Raw genomic sequence first — 18,778 nt, forward strand, 5'->3', positions numbered from 1 at the left:
AATTTTTTTTTTTTCAATTCAATTCAATTCAATTGAACTGAACTGAATTTTTTTTTTTTTTTTTGAGCATTTTTCATTTATTTATTTTTGATTCCCCTTCCAATCCTATAAAAAAAAAATAAGGATATCTTTATTATTAAAATCATAAAGAAAATTTGTTTCAATTTTTTGCGAAATAAAATAAATTTCCGAAATTGCCTTTTTCACTTTTGATGATTTTTTTTTTGCAAATTGTTTCCCAAATACATTCAAATTTCGAAATAGCGCGGCTTTTGGTTTTTTCCATTCAACCATATAAATAATAATAATTTTTTTTTTTAAAAATATTTTTATGGGACTGTTTCAAGAGGTTTTTTTTTTTTTTTTTTTTTTTTTTTGCTCGGGAGAATTTTTTTTTAATAGGAAAAAAAAAAAATATTAAAAATATTTAAATATAAAAAAAAAAATTATTTTTATTATTTTATATATTTTTTAATATTTTTTTTTTTTTTGCTTTTATTACAATTTCTTTTTTGTATTTGTATTGTAAACACTTTTTACAATATCTTTTATACTTTTACCCCAAATCCTAACATACAAAAGAGAGAGAGAGTTAGAGTCTCTATAAAAAAATAGCCAAAAGATAATTCTGTATATTTTATGACTATCGGTGTACCAATAGCATGAGTGAGTGAGACTTACAGGCAATAATATTATACAACACTAACAAAACCAACACTCTACCTTCATATTATTATTTTATTATTTTTTTATTATTTTTCTCTATCTATCTATCTACCTACCTATCTACCTATTTATATATATACATATATACATATATACATATTATATATATATATATACACATACATATATACATACATATATACATACATACATACATACATACATACATTTAATATTATTTAATATTTAAAATATTTAATATTTATTTTAACAACAACAACAACAACAAATGACAAACGACAAACGACGACAACATTTTATTTTATAATCATCATACACCTTACTCTTACTTGTACTCCATTACCATCATACATCTTCTTATCACTATTACTGTTATATACAATACCTGTTATTTTTTCTTCTTTATTATTATCATTTAGATAACCTTCCAGACAACCTCCACTTTGGCCTTCCCTATGCCGACTTTTCACAGGCCCAGAATCTGCACAATGCCGTCCTCAACAGCCCCCAAATGCAACAACATCCATCATCAATCCACACCTCTCATCTGCAAGACTCACATTTCTCTGGTCTGTCGTCACCTTACCAGTCATTCCCCATCCTTCAATCAGCTGCAGCAATGCAACCTCCCCAGCTCCATCAACCAACCGTCGATGTAACAAAGGATGTCAAGACTAAGCACAGACCCAAGCCACGTCCCCCCGTAGAGACCCTCCCAGAGCCTACTCGAGTCACCCGTCCACCAAACGCCTTTTTGCTGTTCAATAAGGAGATGCGTAAACAACTCAAGGATCAAAATCCAACAATGAAGGTGGCTGAGATCAGCAAAGAGATTGGTGGCCGTTGGAAATGTCTCAATCAAGTAGACAAAGATCGCTATGTAGCCGAAGCAGAACGTCTAAAAGACCATCAACGCGCTCTTAACCCAAATGCCATGTATATCAGACGTTCCAAGGCCGAATTGGTCAAGGCTGGTCACTACACCAGACCAAAAATGAAGAATAGACAGACAGGATTCGTAGATCAATCAACTGGTATAAACAACGGTAACAACAACACCAACACCAACCATAATCACAACCATAACCACAATCACAATCTAATAAACAACAACGCCCCCAACAATAACAATAACACCAATAATAACAATAATAACCATCATCATCATAATCCTGGAAATTATCTACCCGAACAATCGTCTGCCGCACCTATGCCGCGATCTACACGATCGCCTCGCAAACGTCAGAGACGCGACAAGAATTCGTCGACTCCCAAACATCCCTTGTCTGCCTATATGTGGTACTTGACTGAAGTCCGTCCAGACACTATGCGGGCCTATCCTGGATCCACAGTAGGACAGATCAGCAAATTGTGTGCTGATCGTTGGAATACAATGTCAGAGACCGAACAGATGCCTTGGAAGACAAAGGCTCATGCCGATAAAGAGAGATATGCCCGTGAAATGCAAGTTTACGCCGCTCAGGTTGATCATCCCATGGGAAGAGGCACTCGTCAAAAGTATCGCTCTGCTGCTGCTGCCTCTGCTGCTGCTGCCGCCGCCGCTGCCGGTAATGGTGGTGGTGGTAATGGTAATGGCGGCAATGTTGGTGTTAACGTTGGTATGGGTATGGGTGTTGGTATGGGCAATCCTTCTGGAAACCCTCAAAAACAAACAAATGGCATGACTGGTGTGTCGAATGTCATGGGCATGGTCGATAACAACTCTGACATGGCAAATCTTGTGGGACCCAATGGCAATATCAGAAACAACAACTCCCTCAATTCGTCGATGAACGGAAACCCGTCAAACATGACAAATGTCACCATGCAGTCTTCTCTCCAATCGACTCTCCAATCGACCCTACATTCGCGCTACGACACAGGTGCTGTTTTGTGTGGTGGCTTGCCAAGGATGCATCTCAACTCAAATATTCTCGAAGACACTGACCAATATGTAAACACGGAATAGCCTAGCCAATCTTTGCTTTGCTTTTACTTTGCTTTATTTTTGCTTTGCTTTTACTCTTTTTTTTACACGAATATTCCTTCTCTCAGTTCTCAGTTCTCTATTATTATTATCACCACCACCATCACAAGCACCATCACAATCACCCCCCCTTTTTCTTCTTCTTCTTTTTACTTTTAAATTTCGATCTATTCAATATCATCCTTGCTCATCACAAGAACTAAACAAAAAAAATATATACACACAAACAAACAAAAAAGAAAGAAAGACGTGCCTTCCCTTTTTACAGACTACCATATTGCACTCTCATTCAACCACGCACGCACGCATTCATGCACGTACACATACACACTTGCAATCTTACACGCACGCGCGAACGCACGTACAAATACGCACGTACAAATACGCACAAACACAGACACTGGCACAAACATAAATACAAATACAAATATAAATATATATACGAATATAAATATAAATATAAATATAAATGCAATTACTTGACTCATTCACTCATTCACCCACTCACTCACCCACTCAATCTATCTATCTATCTATCAATCAATCAATCAATCACTCTCACACATGGGCATGGGCAAATGTCCCAGTCGTAAATTTAGTATTTCAGAGTTAATATGTGTTGGTTTTTTGTTTATTTGTTTATTTCTATCTATATATCATTATCGTTATCGTTATCGTTATCATTTAAGTTATAATTATTCACAGAAAACAGCAGCAACATAAAATCAAAGAAATAGATACACTTCTTTACAATGTTTTGGTCTATTTGCTTTTTTTAGCTTTATTGATCTTTTATGACAATGTTTTAAAAGAAAAAAAGAAAGGAAAATCATTTATATTACAATCACAATACATATACATACATACATACATACATACATACATACATACATACACACATACAAGCACGCACGCACGCACACACACATGTACGCATGTACGCATACCCGCATACCCGCATACCCGCATACCCGCATGCATGCACGCGCATTAGAAGACTAGTAGACAAAATATATAAAATACAATAGCTACACTTCCTACATTACACACATCCCTTGCAAAATATCCCAGTGCGTTTTTGATTGAAGAATTTCTCGAGTACATCATCAATCTTTCGTCAGCCATCTCGAGGGTCTTGAAACCCGAGGATGTTTTTTGGCGGTGTCGAATCCATCTCCAACCATGCACGATGGCCAACACCCCAATTGACAACCCGGCAAGACAACCATAACCAATGAATAGTGATATCTGGTCTGGAAGCCAACACAGCTTGACTCCTATTCCCGACGACAGATCCAACAGCATCACGCCTGGAGAAATCACACCCTGGGCCATATTAAATGTTGGCACACTCATCTCCACAACCTCTAATATATCATAATTACTAGCAGCAGCACGGGTACCACTATTCCTGCTAGCACCGGAATTGATACCGTTATTCTTTTCACCATCGCCTTCACCATCGCCACCATTATTGCTAGTATTCTCATTATAGTTATCATTGACATTATCAGCATTATAGCCATAACCGGCGCCGTATTTGTAAGTGTGTGTTACTTCGCAGTAATCATGGTCATCTCCTGAAAATACGGCGATTGGCTGTACGCGTTCCAAGATCTGGCGCGATAGTTCCTCGGTGAGCAGATTCTGATATTGGTATCCGCGGCCTTGGCGGATCGTGCCTGGATTCTGTCGCCCGCGATAAGGCCCACACCACTCCGTGTCGGGTCGGTAAAGCGGCACATGAGACATCAATATCCGAGGAGATGGTGGTAGCGGGCCGTACAAGACATCAAGAGCCTTTTGTCGAACGGCCGGGTCGCTCGAACTCAAGGATACTGTGTCGAGCACGACGATGGAGTAAGGTGTATTGGTCGTCAAGCCGTATGATGGTGGTCCAAAGACAGATTCGAATCGCTCTTGAAGAAAAGTTGTTACACCATTTCCAAATCCAATATCATGGTTGCCTGCCATGAATTGCATCTTTGCTGAAGTCTTAAATAGTCGCATAAACCGCTCAGTCTGCTTGTACCATCTAGAAAAATAAATAAATCCAATTCCCACAAACACACACACATACATATATATACAATGTAATATAATATAATTTTTTTACAACTCAAAATTAGTTTGTACTCTGTTTTGTCCGTGCACATACATATATACACGTGTGTGTGGTTACCCTTCATCGTCCCATTCTCGTCCGCCATCCATCAGATCACCCATAAAAAAGACTGTCTGTGGCTGAAGAATGTTTGTGAGAAGTTTGTAATTACGGCGCATGTAACGGTCGCTGTAATATTCGGTTAAGGTTTGCAGAATTCCAGTTCGTTTGTAAGAGAATGCGTCAGTTATTTGAGGATCGCCAATCAAAAGGAATGTCTCGGAGGCCACCTAAGAGCAAACAACCAACCCACCAAATAATATATAAAGAAGTTGAAAAAAAAAAGTTAGATGACTAACCAAAGAAAAAAGGGTAAAGTCAAATGGGGGATCGTAACCAGCAATTACTTGCCTTTTCTGGGGTATTGATGACATTAAGGTTGCTCATTGTATGATTGAAGGATTGATTAATAGTACGTGGCCACGATGAACATTTCTGAGCGGCAAAGTAAAATACAAAATACTCGCTTATTAGAAAAGTAATGACCCAGACAAATCGTAATCCATTGACCACTGTACGAGTCTTTCGTAGCGTAGTAAAAGTCTGTCGGAAATGATTCAACATCGAAGGGATAAAGGAGAGGAGAAAAGTTGATGTTTTTCTTCTTTTTTTTACAAAAAAAAAATCTAAAGGGAAAGGATGTAATATGAATGAGAAGGAGAGAAAGGGAAGGGGTAGGAAGGAGAGGAGGGAAGTGAGGCGGGTTTTTTTTTGTTTCGTTTTGTCTCTTTTCTTATTTTTCTTTTCTATGCAATGTTGTCTAAAATTAATGTAATGGATTTTGAATAAATGTATTATTTATTTATTTATTTTTGACGGCCCTAAAATTGATTTATTTAAATGGCTTGCTGGCACACAAATATGCACATGTATATTATATATATATGTGTGTGTTTGTTGTATTTTACAAAGAAGTATATCCATTCAATATAATATCACAATTCTTGCACAATCACTTGAACGATTTAATGATTTGAGGAAGAAGTATATAATCTATTTCTGGGTGTGTAACTGTAGACGACCTTTATTAATCTTTGGTTTGAAATTTCTGTCTTTTATCCAAAATAACAACTTTCAAATATATATAAAGTATAGCCACAAATTAATTATGTGTTATTTATTTCTTGGCATCAATAAATGATTTGATTGGCCTTATTGACCATTTATCACTTTATTCTATTTTGTTTTATTCTGGCTGTACATTATCTATTGGATTAGTTATCGTATCTCTAATCATGACTTTTAATTTTGGTGCAAGTGTATGCACCTCCCCATCTCCCAAAACTATCACAAAACTTTTGGTCTGTGGTGACACTATAACGTGGATCAAGAATACAGCTTTTTAAGATAACAGCGGAATTTCGTCTTGTTTTTTTTAAAAATATATATAATATTTACTATTCCTAAAAGCTTGAGATCACTCTTGCCATACCACTTTAATAGTATGTGTAATTATTGAAGCTCATTTAAATAATACCACCAAAGCCAAACACCGTAGAGTCTATGTCAGTCCCCCTACTAGTAAAAAAAAATAAGCCGAATACTAAAATCAGTAAGAATTGCAGGAACAGCAAAGCCGTAAATCTCGAGGTTACACGTACATATATGAATCTTAAAGTAGTACAATCAGAGTCTATTGAAGTTTATCTTTGTGGTCTTGTGGTTTACCCAGCCTCCTATATATAAAAACATTTCGGATAGTTAAGAAAGACATTTCAGATATATATTTTCTTTTAAAAAAATAACCAATATCCTATTATAGTACAATTTACTGCATATAGTTAATAAATAACCCTATGTCTAGAGGGAGAATGGGTGGGTAATTTTTTTTTCTTTTTATACCTTTGGAAATAAAAGCCAAAGTTTCGCCTCAGGTCAACAGATGTCTGTTGATTACAATTTGCACGTGTATATTGACTGGCTCACAGTAATCCGATTTAATTTCAAAAGGTCACCATAAACTTTGACTCAAGTAACCTTTAATATTTAGAGATGAAATCTTATTTTAGGATGTCACTTACTATAGGAAAACCTCCTAAATATTGGTACTTTATCGAAAAACTTTACATTATATGTCACCAAGCCAAAAGAAAAACAAGAACAACATTAGCCAAGCAAATAAGAGGCTGAGCATTGCCGTTCTTGCAATTGAAATCTATATATATGACATGCAAACAGTATGTGCGACACAAGTCTACAACTAAAATATAACCTAGAAACCAGCAATCAATGCTTAATTCTATTGACTACACATGACACATTACATTTCCTACACAGCAAACCTGCGGGGACGACGTTTCTATCTAACCGAAATTATTAATTGTGGCTACATTTCCGGGGTCTGGTGTCTTTCTCTAATCTTTCAGGGCAAAATTGCTTGTCCTAAAATGCATACAATATATTTAACTAATAACCTTTCATCTAGACCTACTTGGCCATAAAAAATACCCCCATACTAATAAAAAAGTATGCAGAAAATTATAAGTAGTTTCTGTCATTAAATTGTGATACAATCTTGTTGTATACTTTGCTATTTATTGACCTTCTTACGCGTACGAAGTATTTCTCCTTCCTCTGCCTATTGTATCTATATTACCAGAAAATGACCCAAGGTTTGTCTTTGAAAAAATCCAGATGCAAAGATACTCACCCTTTTCTCCAGTGGTGTAGAGTCATGTCATGCTGTCCCAGGCAAGGATAGTAGTAGAATTGGAGCAACCGGTGAGTAATTCCCACCCCACCATTTTCTTTTTATTTTTTATTTTTTTAAAGCACAAAATATAATCTTAATACGAATATTATGTATCCTTAGGGACCAAATAGATTTACTCTATGTCGGGAAGAAAGCCACAGTTTGTGGTTCGGTAGAATCAAAATGCTGTCTCTCACCAGAAAATGTCGTTCTCTCATGCTTAACGCCCATCGACCATTCTTTTATATTTCAACAATCAGGGGATGCGGAGAAAGAAGTTAAAACGATAGTAACAGCTTTCTCAAAAATATCAAATAACCACAGAAATCTAGCCACCAAGACATTTGTTGACAATGAAAAAATCTATTGTTATGTCCAGAAAAAGCAGCTCTTATCAACATACGCACACAAACTAGAGCTACTAAAAAAGAGTGTAGAAAATAAATGCCCCGTGGATAATGTAGCTGCTAAGGATATTTGAAGAGGAATTTCTTGTGCTAAAAAGAGATTGGCAGAACAACCAGAAAACAGAGGGCAGGTTCATAAAATGGTTTTGAAGTTCACATTTATCAACTTATACAAGCCCAAGCACGTCTTAATCACGACCAACATGGTCGCTGTCACGCTCACATTGTAACTCTAGTGTGCCATTTTCCCCTTTCATGTCAAGTCTCATAAGCCCAAGCAAAGGCACACCTATCAGTATTGATGAAATTAAAGGAACTACCGAAGAAGAGGTCAAGACATTACATGTTCTCTTTGCCTGAGGAACTGTTCTTGAACCTGTTCTGTTCAAGATAAGGAGGTATTTTGTACAAATAAACATTTTCAAAAATGTCTTTAACAATAATACTATCTCTGTAAATAGTACTGGATTATCGTTCATTATTACCTTTGTGGATACAAATAAAGATTCATAGAAAACGGTATTAATCCAAAGATGGGACACACTATATGAACACTTTAAATATGTTTTTAAGACTCGTAAATATCATCTTCCCTTGGATTTGAAGATTACATGGGATTTGTTATCTGTGGTAAGGTTTTGGTTTTATTTTTTGACATTGAGTATATTGCCGAATTAAACTTTAATTTGATATTTTTGTGTAAAGAATAATTTCACTGTAAAAGTGAAGGAATATCTTAAAAAGACGATTGTATATAATAAAGAAGAAAGGGTTCAAGAGTATTAAAAATAAAATAAAAATTCAAAAGGGGGAGTTCCCGCACATGATGGCAGGTGCCAAGTAAATCCTCTCCGATGTGCCATCTTACAGCTGATCTGATGCTCTGAGTTTTCCCTGTTGTATTGCTACCCTCGGGCAATACCCCAGTACTTAGCAACCTCCGCATTTCAGCCTACGCCGAAACACGAATGCTGACATCAATCTCTGTAAGACACTATCTTCGACAAGGCAACCCAGCCACTGTTAATTCCACCAATGAGCGAATTCATCCCTTTATTGACCGCCGTTGGCTTACAGATAGACGAGCTATCCGGTCAATTTAATAAATGTCGACTTTTTGTTTATATCTACTTGTTTTTCACGTTTTTTTTAACTTGTGGGTTTTAAAGTTTTTTTTTGTTTTCTTTACTTTTCTGTTTGCTTGCTTATTTTAATTTAATTTATTATTATTATTTTTTAAAAATATTGTTCCTATTATTGCTAATTTATTTGAGTCAAGATTTTTAATTGTTATTTTAATCATTTTCTATTCTGCTTTAATATCAAATCATTTTACTTTATAAGAGTAAAACATATAAGTAAACCCACAAATTGGGTTTTTCTTTTTTTGTAAGCGTGAGTATTTCTTAAATATATTCCTATTGAAACCCCGGTCTACCCTATACATGTTTGAGGTATATTTATTGAAATTACTTGTATACATATCATTCAGAAGGATTTTTTTATTATATACAGTTATATAGTCAGAGTAAAGGCAGTTTGTGAACTTAAAGTCTGTTGTAAATGAGTATTGACTACTGCTGTAATTGAGAATAAGTCTGAAGGAAATAATATAAGGCCTCAGCTATTCCAGTCAAAGGTGTCTACCGATTACTTTATTATTTAACACACAGGTTTAGCATGCGTGATAGTGATTATATTTCATATGATGATATCACCATAATATGGGATACATCAGTGGATTATTATAAGCATAATTATAACTCATAAACACATTTACTTTCGATGTTAATACTTCATTGGGACTACACACATTTATATAATTAATCATACATTAATTATCCCAAGATCACGTTGCTCTGATTAAGGCTCAGATAGGATCGATTACCTGACCCCAGTCATATAATTTTCCCAATCCAAAACAATATAAATAGCAGTAGTAGTTCAGTGTAGGAACCGGGTCAAACTTTGATACAAAATCTTTCTCAATAAACAAAACCTACACAAGTTCTCACGAATCTTCGTTCCTAATTTCAAATCTTCAATTCTTCCTCTTAAAAACTTCTTCAACTTCAACCACCACAACAAAGTCGATTCAAAAGTAATAAAACATGTCTTATAGCAGTACTCTTTGAATTTCATTTTATATTTTATTAGTATATAATATAAAGTATAAAATTGACTATCATTAAAACACTTTAAAAAATAAGGAAATTGTTATCAAGTATATATCTTATACAAAATAAGGCTAGCACAGCTTGCATCTACTGTGATAAGTAAACCAGAAAATAAAGTATTATTAACTCTTTTATTATAATAACACATTCAATATACTTCAAAAATATACATGTTATATTTTTTAAAAAAGAAAGAAAAACAAAGTGCAGACGAGAAGTATGGTGAGACTTTGTTTATTGATGAAAAGAGAGATGATCTTCTATTGTTATTTGCTATGTGAGTTTATATAGAGATTGCATATGTATTTGAGGCAATGATATGAGTATATCATGTGATATCTGTTTTCTTATATCATAGATGATATATTGTTAAGTTATTACCCATGCTCTTGTTTGAGTGATTAGTGATGTTGACTAAGTCGTGTGACCTTGTTGGCAGTATGTTCTTCAATGATAGTGTGAAAAATAGATACTGGTCGCTTCTTTAATATATCTTTATCTTATTGTCTGTGCACTCTATTTGAATCTATAATTATGTTGGATACAACAATACATATATTATTTTGCAGACTCTATCTTTATTTTTTGCTTTAAACTAAACACACTTGGACATTTGACATTTATTATAATAAATATAATGATATTGGTTATGAAAATGTTATGTAATGTAAACTTATATATTTTTTATTTCTTATATATTTCTTATAATAATATATAATCTATAATCTATATAACCGTTAAAGCTTTGAACAATATTATCAATGTTGTATCCAACATAATCGTAGATTTAAATTAAAAGTACAGACACTCAATAAATACATACATTGAGTTACCAACAACTAGTAACGATACTAAAAGATATACCTTCCCTTATACAAGGAAATTACGTAAAGAACATACTAAGACAAATACTAAGACTCTAGTCAATAACACTAAAAACATAAGAACTAAATCATAGAAGATAATGGTAGAGAAACAGATATTACATGATATCATCATATCATCACCAAGCTAAATACAATGTCTATATAAACGCACAATACTAATAGCAATAGAACAGCATCTCTTTTCTGATTCTTTCACTTCTTCTAATAAAACAAAGTCTCACCGTACTCTTGTCTGCACTTGTTTTATTTTATATCTTATTTTTACCTCATACATAACAATCAATACTGTTTTAGAAAATATATATAATAAATTGAGACAATAAATGTTAATTTCAAGATTAATATATGCTTTCATATAAAGTTGAAATCGATTTATTTATTTATTTATTTATTTTATTTTTTTCTATGATATTTATACTTTATACTTTCTAATTTATTTAAAATAATAAAAATTAAACCAAAATATAATACAGATAAGTAAAGTATATAAATAAATAAAAGAATTATTAAATTAATAAGTAATATAGCATATTGCTGTAAATGAGTATTGACTACTGATGTTATTGAGAGTAAGTCTAAAGGAAATAATATAAGGTCTCACCTATTCCAGTCAAAGGTGTCTATCAATTACTTTGTTATTTAACACACAGATTTATCATGCACAATAGTGATTATATTTTATATGATAATATCACTGTAATATGAAATATATCAATGAATTATTGTACGCATAATTATAACTCATAAACACATTTACTTTCTTTATTAATATTTCATTGAGACTACACATATTTATATAATTAATTAATACATTAATTATTATAATATTACGTTGCTCTGATTAAGGTTCAGATATGATTGATTATCTGATCTCAGTTATATAATTTTCTTAATTCAAAATAATATAAATAGCAGTAGTAGTTCAGTGTAAAAACCTTGTTAAATTTTGATATAAAATCTTTTCTCAATAAACAAACTCTATATAAGTTCTTACAAATCTTTGTTTCTCACCTCAAATCTTTAATTCTTCTTCTTAAAAACTTCAACTATCACAATACTACTAAATTAGTTTCATATAGTTTTGATACAGTTTACTCAGCAATATGATATAATTTATTATATTTATATATAGAAAGTAGAAAATATTGGGACAACAAGTACTTTGAGACTCTTTTTTATTAATAAAAAATGTTCAGTCAAATCTAATTATCTTAATAAAAGTTATTTTATCTATAGTGTTTATATTTACTGAGATATATCCAGTCATCTTAGATATAAGTTATTGTAATAATTTTGCAATAATAGTTTAAGTGCTTTTTGAAGAGAATCTAATGATGAATCTGATATATTGCTATTATGTTTTATGTTGTGGTGGTTGAAGTTGAAGAAGTTTTTAAGAGGAAGAATTGAAGAATTGAGATTAGGAATGAAGATTCGTGAGAACTTGTATAGATTTTGTTTATTGAGAAAAGATTTTGTATCAAAGTTTGACCAGGTCCCTACACTGAACTACTACTACTATTTATATTATTTTGGATTGGAAAAATTATATGACTGGGGTCAGGTAATCGATCCTATCTGAGCCTTAATTAGAGCAACGTGATCTTGGGATAATTAATGTATGATTAATTATATAAATGTGTGTAGTCCCAATAAAGTATTAACATTGAAAGTAAATGTGTTTATGAGTTATAATTATGCTTATAATAATCCACTGATGTATCACATATTATGGTGATATCATCATATAAAATATAATCACTATTATGCATGCTAAACCTGTGTGTTAAATAATAAAGTAATTGGTAGACACCTTTGACTGGAATAGCTGAGGCCTTATATTATTTCCTTCAGACTTATTCTCAATTACAGCAGTAGTCAATACTCATTTACAACATTTCAGATAAGACTTCATATGAAGTTTTATAGAATAAAATCAACAGTAAAAAAGATTGAGACGTATATAAGAATATTTTGAGACTGTATATAGGTTGTCTTTATTAAAGAATACAAAGTTGTCCTTTTTATATCAAAACACGATCTGCTTTGTCAGTCACATCTTAATTTCTTAAGTCTGGGTTCATTTAGATATTAGAGAGCTGGTACTACTATGTTTATAATTTAATCTAATTGCAGTGTCCTCATATTAACTCAGTGCTTACTGAGCTGTCATAATTACAGTACTTACTGTAATTAATTATTAGTCTTATTGATTTACCATAAGTAAAATAAATAAATTATTCATTTGTTCTTGTAATGATAGCTGTTTTACTATAATCATAGGAATATGTTCTTAGATGTAATAAATCCAACAACCAAGTGTCTGGATCACCACACTTCATATTAAATAAATATTTATAATAATCTCTTTGACAGGTATATCTGTCTGAGTTTATATATAATATTAGATATTAAAGTGTCTCAAATACAATATAATTGTCTTAACAATCTTTAAGATATTATCTATAGTACTAACTATAATAATTATTAGTCTAATTACTTAATTGTTTATATATATTCTATATACTGACAAGATAATAGCTACTAAGTTATCTCAATATAAATATATTCTTATATGAGATAAATCCAATAGTTAAATATATAGATCACTACTGTTGTATCCAACATAATTGTAGATTTAAATTAAAAGTACAGGCACTCAATAAATATGTACATTAAGTTATCAACAACTAGTAACAATACTAAAAAATATACCTTCTCTTATATAAGAAAATTATATAAAGAACATACTAAGACAAATACTAAGACTCTAGTCAATAACACTAAAAACATAAGAACTAAATCATAGAAGATAATGGTAGAGAAACAGACATTACATAATATCATCATATCATCACCAAGCTAAATATAATGTCTATATAAACACACAATACTAATAGCAATAGAACAGCATCTTCTTTCTAATTCTTTCACTTCTTCTAATAAAACAAAGTCTCACCATACTCTTGTCTTCACTTGTTTTATTTTACATCTCATTTTTCTCACATATATAACAACTATAAATATAATTAATTATAATTTATTATCTAATAATATATAAGATATTATTATTAAAAACCCTAAAACTTATTTATAGTCTAGTATTCAATTTACATAAACTTATTAGAAAATATTGAAGTCTATTATAAATGTTTTATATATTATTATAAAGTGATTTTTACAATAAAAATATAATCATAAATATCTGCATAGATGGAAACAATTTAAAATTGTACTATTTAGTTTTGTAACAAACCTTAAAATCATCAAGTGGGACTATGGCCCAATGGACAAGGCGTCTGACTACGAATCAGGAGATTCCAGGTTCGACCCCTGGTAGTCTCATCACTTGCTTACTTTTAATATTTTTTAATAAAAATATAAAAAAATCTTATTTGAATTAAATATGTTTTTTTTTTTTTAATTCATTAGCAAAGAGCTTTTAAAAGACAATATGTTTTATTTTTGATTGGTGTGTAAGAACCAATATTGTTCATTTGATTTTTCTTTTCTTTTCTTTTAAAAAAAAATTTAAAAGGGGGCCGTGATTATGCATCTTTATTTTATTTATTTTTGGATCTAATGACTCAATAAACAATTCATGCTCTACTTGTTTTGATTTCAAGTTTCAAGCTTCAATTACTTTGCTTTTTATAGTGAATATGAATGTTTTTTTAATACCATTATTATCAACTCTCTTTCTTCGGTTAACAATCATTAGGTAGTTATTTATGCAGCGCATCTTTTTAAGACCATAACAAACGAAACCAAAGAATACTAGTAATAGTAATAGTAGCAGTCAAGTCCTTTAATTAAAGTGAATCTATCAAATCTAGAAAAAAATAATATTTCTAGATCTTTTTTTTTTGTTCACTTTGATTTGATTGCATAATATATACAACTCCAATATATCAATAGTTTCTCTTGTGGATAATAATAGCCAAAGAAGAATCATTACTCGGACTAAAGAAATATCCTCTAAATCATCATTTCCATTTCTCTGCCTATTCTTCAATTGTAAAAATCGAGATCCTTAAATATCGACCATGAACCTTTATGTGAAAAATAAAATAAAATAAAATAAAGATAAATCCAAGTATAAAAATAAAAATAAAAAGTTGAAAAATGAAAATGAAAATGAAAAAAAAAGTCAATGCCAATGTGACGCAAGCTATTTTTTTTTTCTTCTTTTTCGTTTCTACAAGCTTCCGTCACATAAAATATAAACTATATATATATATATATATATATTAATTTTTGTTATTATTATCTCGTCGCAGCTCTTTTACTTTCAACATTATGATCATTACTTCCAATCAACCACAACCACTTTATGAACCTGGACAGGGGATGGATGCCATTGACGAGTATATAACCGACAAAGGTCCCGATAGTTGTCTAGACAGTCATGATCCTTCTTCAGACAGTCAAGGTACCAACCAAACCAATTAAATAAGAGAATTGTATAAATACATTCATCAAGCAATTATTCCAATTCCAATTCATTCATTCTTTATTTGTATTTATTACATTACATATATATTTTAAAAAAATCGCCACACAGACCAACATGAACCATACGAACAACTTGAATATGCATCAAGCTATCCACAATTACCACCACCACCACCACCGCTCCCACTAACCACAAAATTAGATGAAGAACCAAATCCTTTCGAGCAAAGCTTTTCGACGCCAAAAACAAAACACTCTTCTGTACCTCTCCCGATACTTCCGCCTGCATCTTCCATTGTACATCCCAATGGTCCCGGAAAGGATGCAGCAAGTCAACTTGCGTGGGATTCCTTGCATTCAGGCTCACTTTCACCTTCAATGCTACAGGGACCAGCAAAAGGGACAGAAGAAACATCATATATGTCTTATCAGCAGCAGAATACACATCAACATAACACACAGACCGCAGGTAGATTTATATTTTCATTTAAATTTATATTTAAGTGTAAATATTATTATTATAAAATATTTGTAAAGTACAAACACAAACACAAACACAAACATACACACACACATATATATATATATTATAAAAAAAAGTCTAATAGGAAAAGAGTTGTTTGCTAGAAACGCACGCATTGTACGTATCTGACACATACAGCACACGCAACCCTGTGAATGGCCGGAATGATTGTCAAACGTCTTTTATTAATCACACAAAAGATAATCCTCCGTCATCTGTTCACCGTAGACGCAGCCATCCCGCCAAATCACCATATCATTCACCCAAAGCAAACGCAAGTGACTCCGAAAATGGCTCAGGAAATAAACTCGTAGCAGGCGAAGAAGAAAAGCGTAAACACTTTCTGGAACGGAATCGTCAAGGTAAAGTAAAGTAGATATAGTAAAGTCAGACGCACACGCACACGCATACAAAAACACACACACACCCGTATATATGTGTGCGTGTGCAAATATACACGTGGACTTTTATGTAGTGCATGTGTGTATTGTACACATTAAATACAAGAAGCACACTGCTACTACTACTGCTTCTTCTTTTAGTTTTATCTACACAGTCAAATATTTATATTTATATTGTCGTTGTTGTTTCTTCTTCTTCTATTAAAGCTGCTCTTAAATGCCGGCAACGTAAAAAGGAATGGTTGAAGGATTTACAGACTAAGGTGGACTATCTTTCATCAGACAACGAGCAGCTGCAACTACAAAGTATCGCATTGAGAGAAGAACTCCTCAACCTAAAAACTCTATTGCTCAGTCATCGGGATTGCCCTATCAACCAAAGATCCACATTTGAAGCCATTCACCGACCATTGCCGACCCTTGCACCTCATCAACCACCATTGGATATCATCCAAACCATGCCACACTCACCACCGTCCAACTAGCCAACCAACCAACCAACCAACCAACCAGAAAATCTGTCTATCTAACTAAAATAACCAACATATCCAAAAAAAAACATTTTCCTTTTTTTTTCTCTTTCTTTCTTGTCTACTAATAACCACTACCATTGTCATTGTCATTAACACTACCATTGCCATTAGCACTAACCACCTCTATTTCCTTCTATCTGTCTTTTCGTATTCTATATTCTTCTTTTCTATTCTCTCTTTCTAATCATTACATAAATCTCTTATGGTTTCGCAAACGACTCTACTAGTCCGAGAAACTCCTCGGGTTTTTCTGATTGCACTAAATGAATGAATGAAGATTAACAAAGGCACGCACACATACATGTTTTATAGGTTAGCTATAATATATGTATAAATGCATACATACTATTACTACTACTATTATTTCTAAGAAAGAGACCTAAAAAAACAGCTTACACCAATGGCCTGCATCATGAATGGTCTCTACCCGACTCAAGGGAAACATACTCTTGATAGTTTTAGGGTTTTCAACAAATGCATTATAATAAGGACTCTTGTCGCCGGTTATAAAAAGGGTTGGGCCTTTGTAAAATACATTCAAGGGTTTTTCGAGCTGGAAGAGTTCTCTTTCGAGAGTATCATGGTTGCACTGAACCCTATAGACTCCTTCCCTGGTTCGCTTGATGTTTGTCATCAAGAATTGACGCATACTCTTATCAGGTATATAATCAAACATGATTGACTCGACCTCTTTCTGGGTCTGGGGCTCGATACGTTTGATTTCCTGCATTGCTTTAAAGTAAGGTACAAATTCGTCGTGTAAGCTGAGACGCATTGGCGAAACATCAATAACAATAAGTTTTGAAAGTGCGTCTGGGAAAAGTGTAGCAAATGTCATTGCAGTCTTTCCACCCCTTTTAATTTGTCATATACATATATATTTATTTATTAATAAACTTTTCCATCAATGATATATATTTGGGTAAGAAGAATTGGGTTGCTTACATTGAATGCCCAAGTATTATTGGCTGCTCAATCTTATTGTCTTTGATAAATGCTCGGACATCTTGTGCCATTGCTTCACAATTGTGATTAGTAGTGTGAGGACTATTTCCATGATTACGTGCATCCTATTTTTTTTTTTCAATTGTAGAGAATTATTAGTCATTGAATTTACAGAAAGGTTGTTCTTCTCTCTCCTTTTTTTTTACTCACAAGAGCATACACATTGCGTTCGGTGCGATTGGCAAGTTGTTTTCCAAGAGTCTTCCAGCTTTGTTTGGAACCTAGTAGACCATGGCAGATGACAATTGGTGGGTTTGTCGATTTATTTGGAGTGTGTGTAAAGGCAAGTGAAACCGTGGAATAAGATCTGCAGTTTAACGATCGTGAGAAATACGTTTTAACAAGAAATAACATTTATTTTTCGATGGATTATATATATATATATTATAAAATTTATAGATAAGGAAAGAGAGAGAGAGAGATTGGTAGTTGAATATAAAGAAATGTGGCGAGTAAGAGGAGTTTTGAGGCAGAAAGCCGGGGTTTTGTTTTGCGCCACAGACACACACATTCTTTGCCACTCTATTATCAAGGGGGAAAGAGGGAGGTAAAAGGCAAGAGGGGGAGAAAGGACTGGTGCTTAATTTCTACGTTACTTTATTTTATATAATACATAATCAAGTACATTGTTGCATATCTCAGCAATTACTTTTATTCAATTTCTTTTCTTACCAAAAACAAAATAAAATCAATAAGCTAAGCTTAAGCTAAGTTATACCAAGTTATGTGCTCAGCAATTAATCAGGGTTACTAAGAGGATTCAATTCAAGTGAGTAGAAATAACAAGAGAAGCCAAACTTGCATCTCGTACTCTCTTCATACTCCCCCTCCTTTTTTTCTTTAGTACACACGCAATTTTG

General features: G+C 32.7%; 6 protein-coding genes and 1 non-coding gene across 7 annotated transcripts; 3 read left to right on the plus strand and 4 right to left on the minus strand.

Moving 5' to 3' along the window:
- Positions 1–520: 520 nt before the first annotated feature.
- On the plus strand, positions 521–1,623 carry PHYBLDRAFT_122760 (hypothetical protein; the record flags this gene model as incomplete). Its single annotated transcript, XM_018428885.1, has 2 exons — positions 521–666; positions 1,107–1,623. Coding segments are annotated over exons 1-2 (519 nt in total), but the record flags the coding sequence as incomplete, so codon positions are not given.
- A 517-nt stretch (positions 1,624–2,140) lies between these two features.
- Positions 2,141–5,212, minus strand: PHYBLDRAFT_180113 (hypothetical protein; the record flags this gene model as incomplete). Its single annotated transcript, XM_018438263.1, has 5 exons — positions 2,141–2,873; positions 3,630–3,672; positions 3,725–4,709; positions 4,857–5,068; positions 5,138–5,212. The coding sequence occupies 5 exons, from the start codon at positions 5,210–5,212 to the stop codon at positions 2,842–2,844; spliced, it is 1,347 nt and encodes a 448-aa protein (XP_018294556.1). The 3' UTR covers positions 2,141–2,841.
- Positions 5,213–6,067: 855 nt separating this feature from the next.
- PHYBLDRAFT_165043 (hypothetical protein) lies at positions 6,068–7,514 on the minus strand (the record flags this gene model as incomplete). The annotated part of the gene is made up of 6 exons (XM_018435149.1): positions 6,068–6,203; positions 6,681–6,724; positions 6,860–6,899; positions 7,253–7,293; positions 7,389–7,425; positions 7,489–7,514. The coding sequence occupies 6 exons, from the start codon at positions 7,512–7,514 to the stop codon at positions 6,068–6,070; spliced, it is 324 nt and encodes a 107-aa protein (XP_018294557.1).
- A 611-nt stretch (positions 7,515–8,125) lies between these two features.
- On the minus strand, positions 8,126–8,883 carry PHYBLDRAFT_165044 (hypothetical protein; the record flags this gene model as incomplete). Its single annotated transcript, XM_018435150.1, has 2 exons — positions 8,126–8,491; positions 8,806–8,883. The coding sequence occupies 2 exons, from the start codon at positions 8,881–8,883 to the stop codon at positions 8,126–8,128; spliced, it is 444 nt and encodes a 147-aa protein (XP_018294558.1).
- Positions 8,884–14,273: 5,390 nt separating this feature from the next.
- On the plus strand, positions 14,274–14,346 carry PHYBLDRAFT_t76. The gene has a single exon. It is a non-coding gene; the product is annotated as a tRNA-Arg (tRNA).
- A 954-nt stretch (positions 14,347–15,300) lies between these two features.
- Positions 15,301–16,865, plus strand: PHYBLDRAFT_63274 (Skn-1-like basic-leucine zipper transcription factor; the record flags this gene model as incomplete). The annotated part of the gene is made up of 4 exons (XM_018441098.1): positions 15,301–15,433; positions 15,566–15,925; positions 16,180–16,341; positions 16,588–16,865. 4 exons carry the CDS (start codon positions 15,301–15,303, stop codon positions 16,863–16,865), a joined length of 933 nt encoding a protein of 310 aa, XP_018294559.1.
- A 248-nt stretch (positions 16,866–17,113) lies between these two features.
- On the minus strand, positions 17,114–18,272 carry PHYBLDRAFT_63273 (hypothetical protein; the record flags this gene model as incomplete). Its single annotated transcript, XM_018441097.1, has 4 exons — positions 17,114–17,172; positions 17,310–17,767; positions 17,859–17,983; positions 18,069–18,272. The coding sequence occupies 4 exons, from the start codon at positions 18,270–18,272 to the stop codon at positions 17,114–17,116; spliced, it is 846 nt and encodes a 281-aa protein (XP_018294560.1).
- Between the last annotated feature and the right edge of the window lie 506 nt (positions 18,273–18,778).

Source organism: Phycomyces blakesleeanus (assembly GCF_001638985.1).
Source record: "Phycomyces blakesleeanus NRRL 1555(-) unplaced genomic scaffold PHYBLscaffold_5, whole genome shotgun sequence".
NCBI lineage: Eukaryota > Fungi > Mucoromycota > Mucoromycetes > Mucorales > Phycomycetaceae > Phycomyces > Phycomyces blakesleeanus.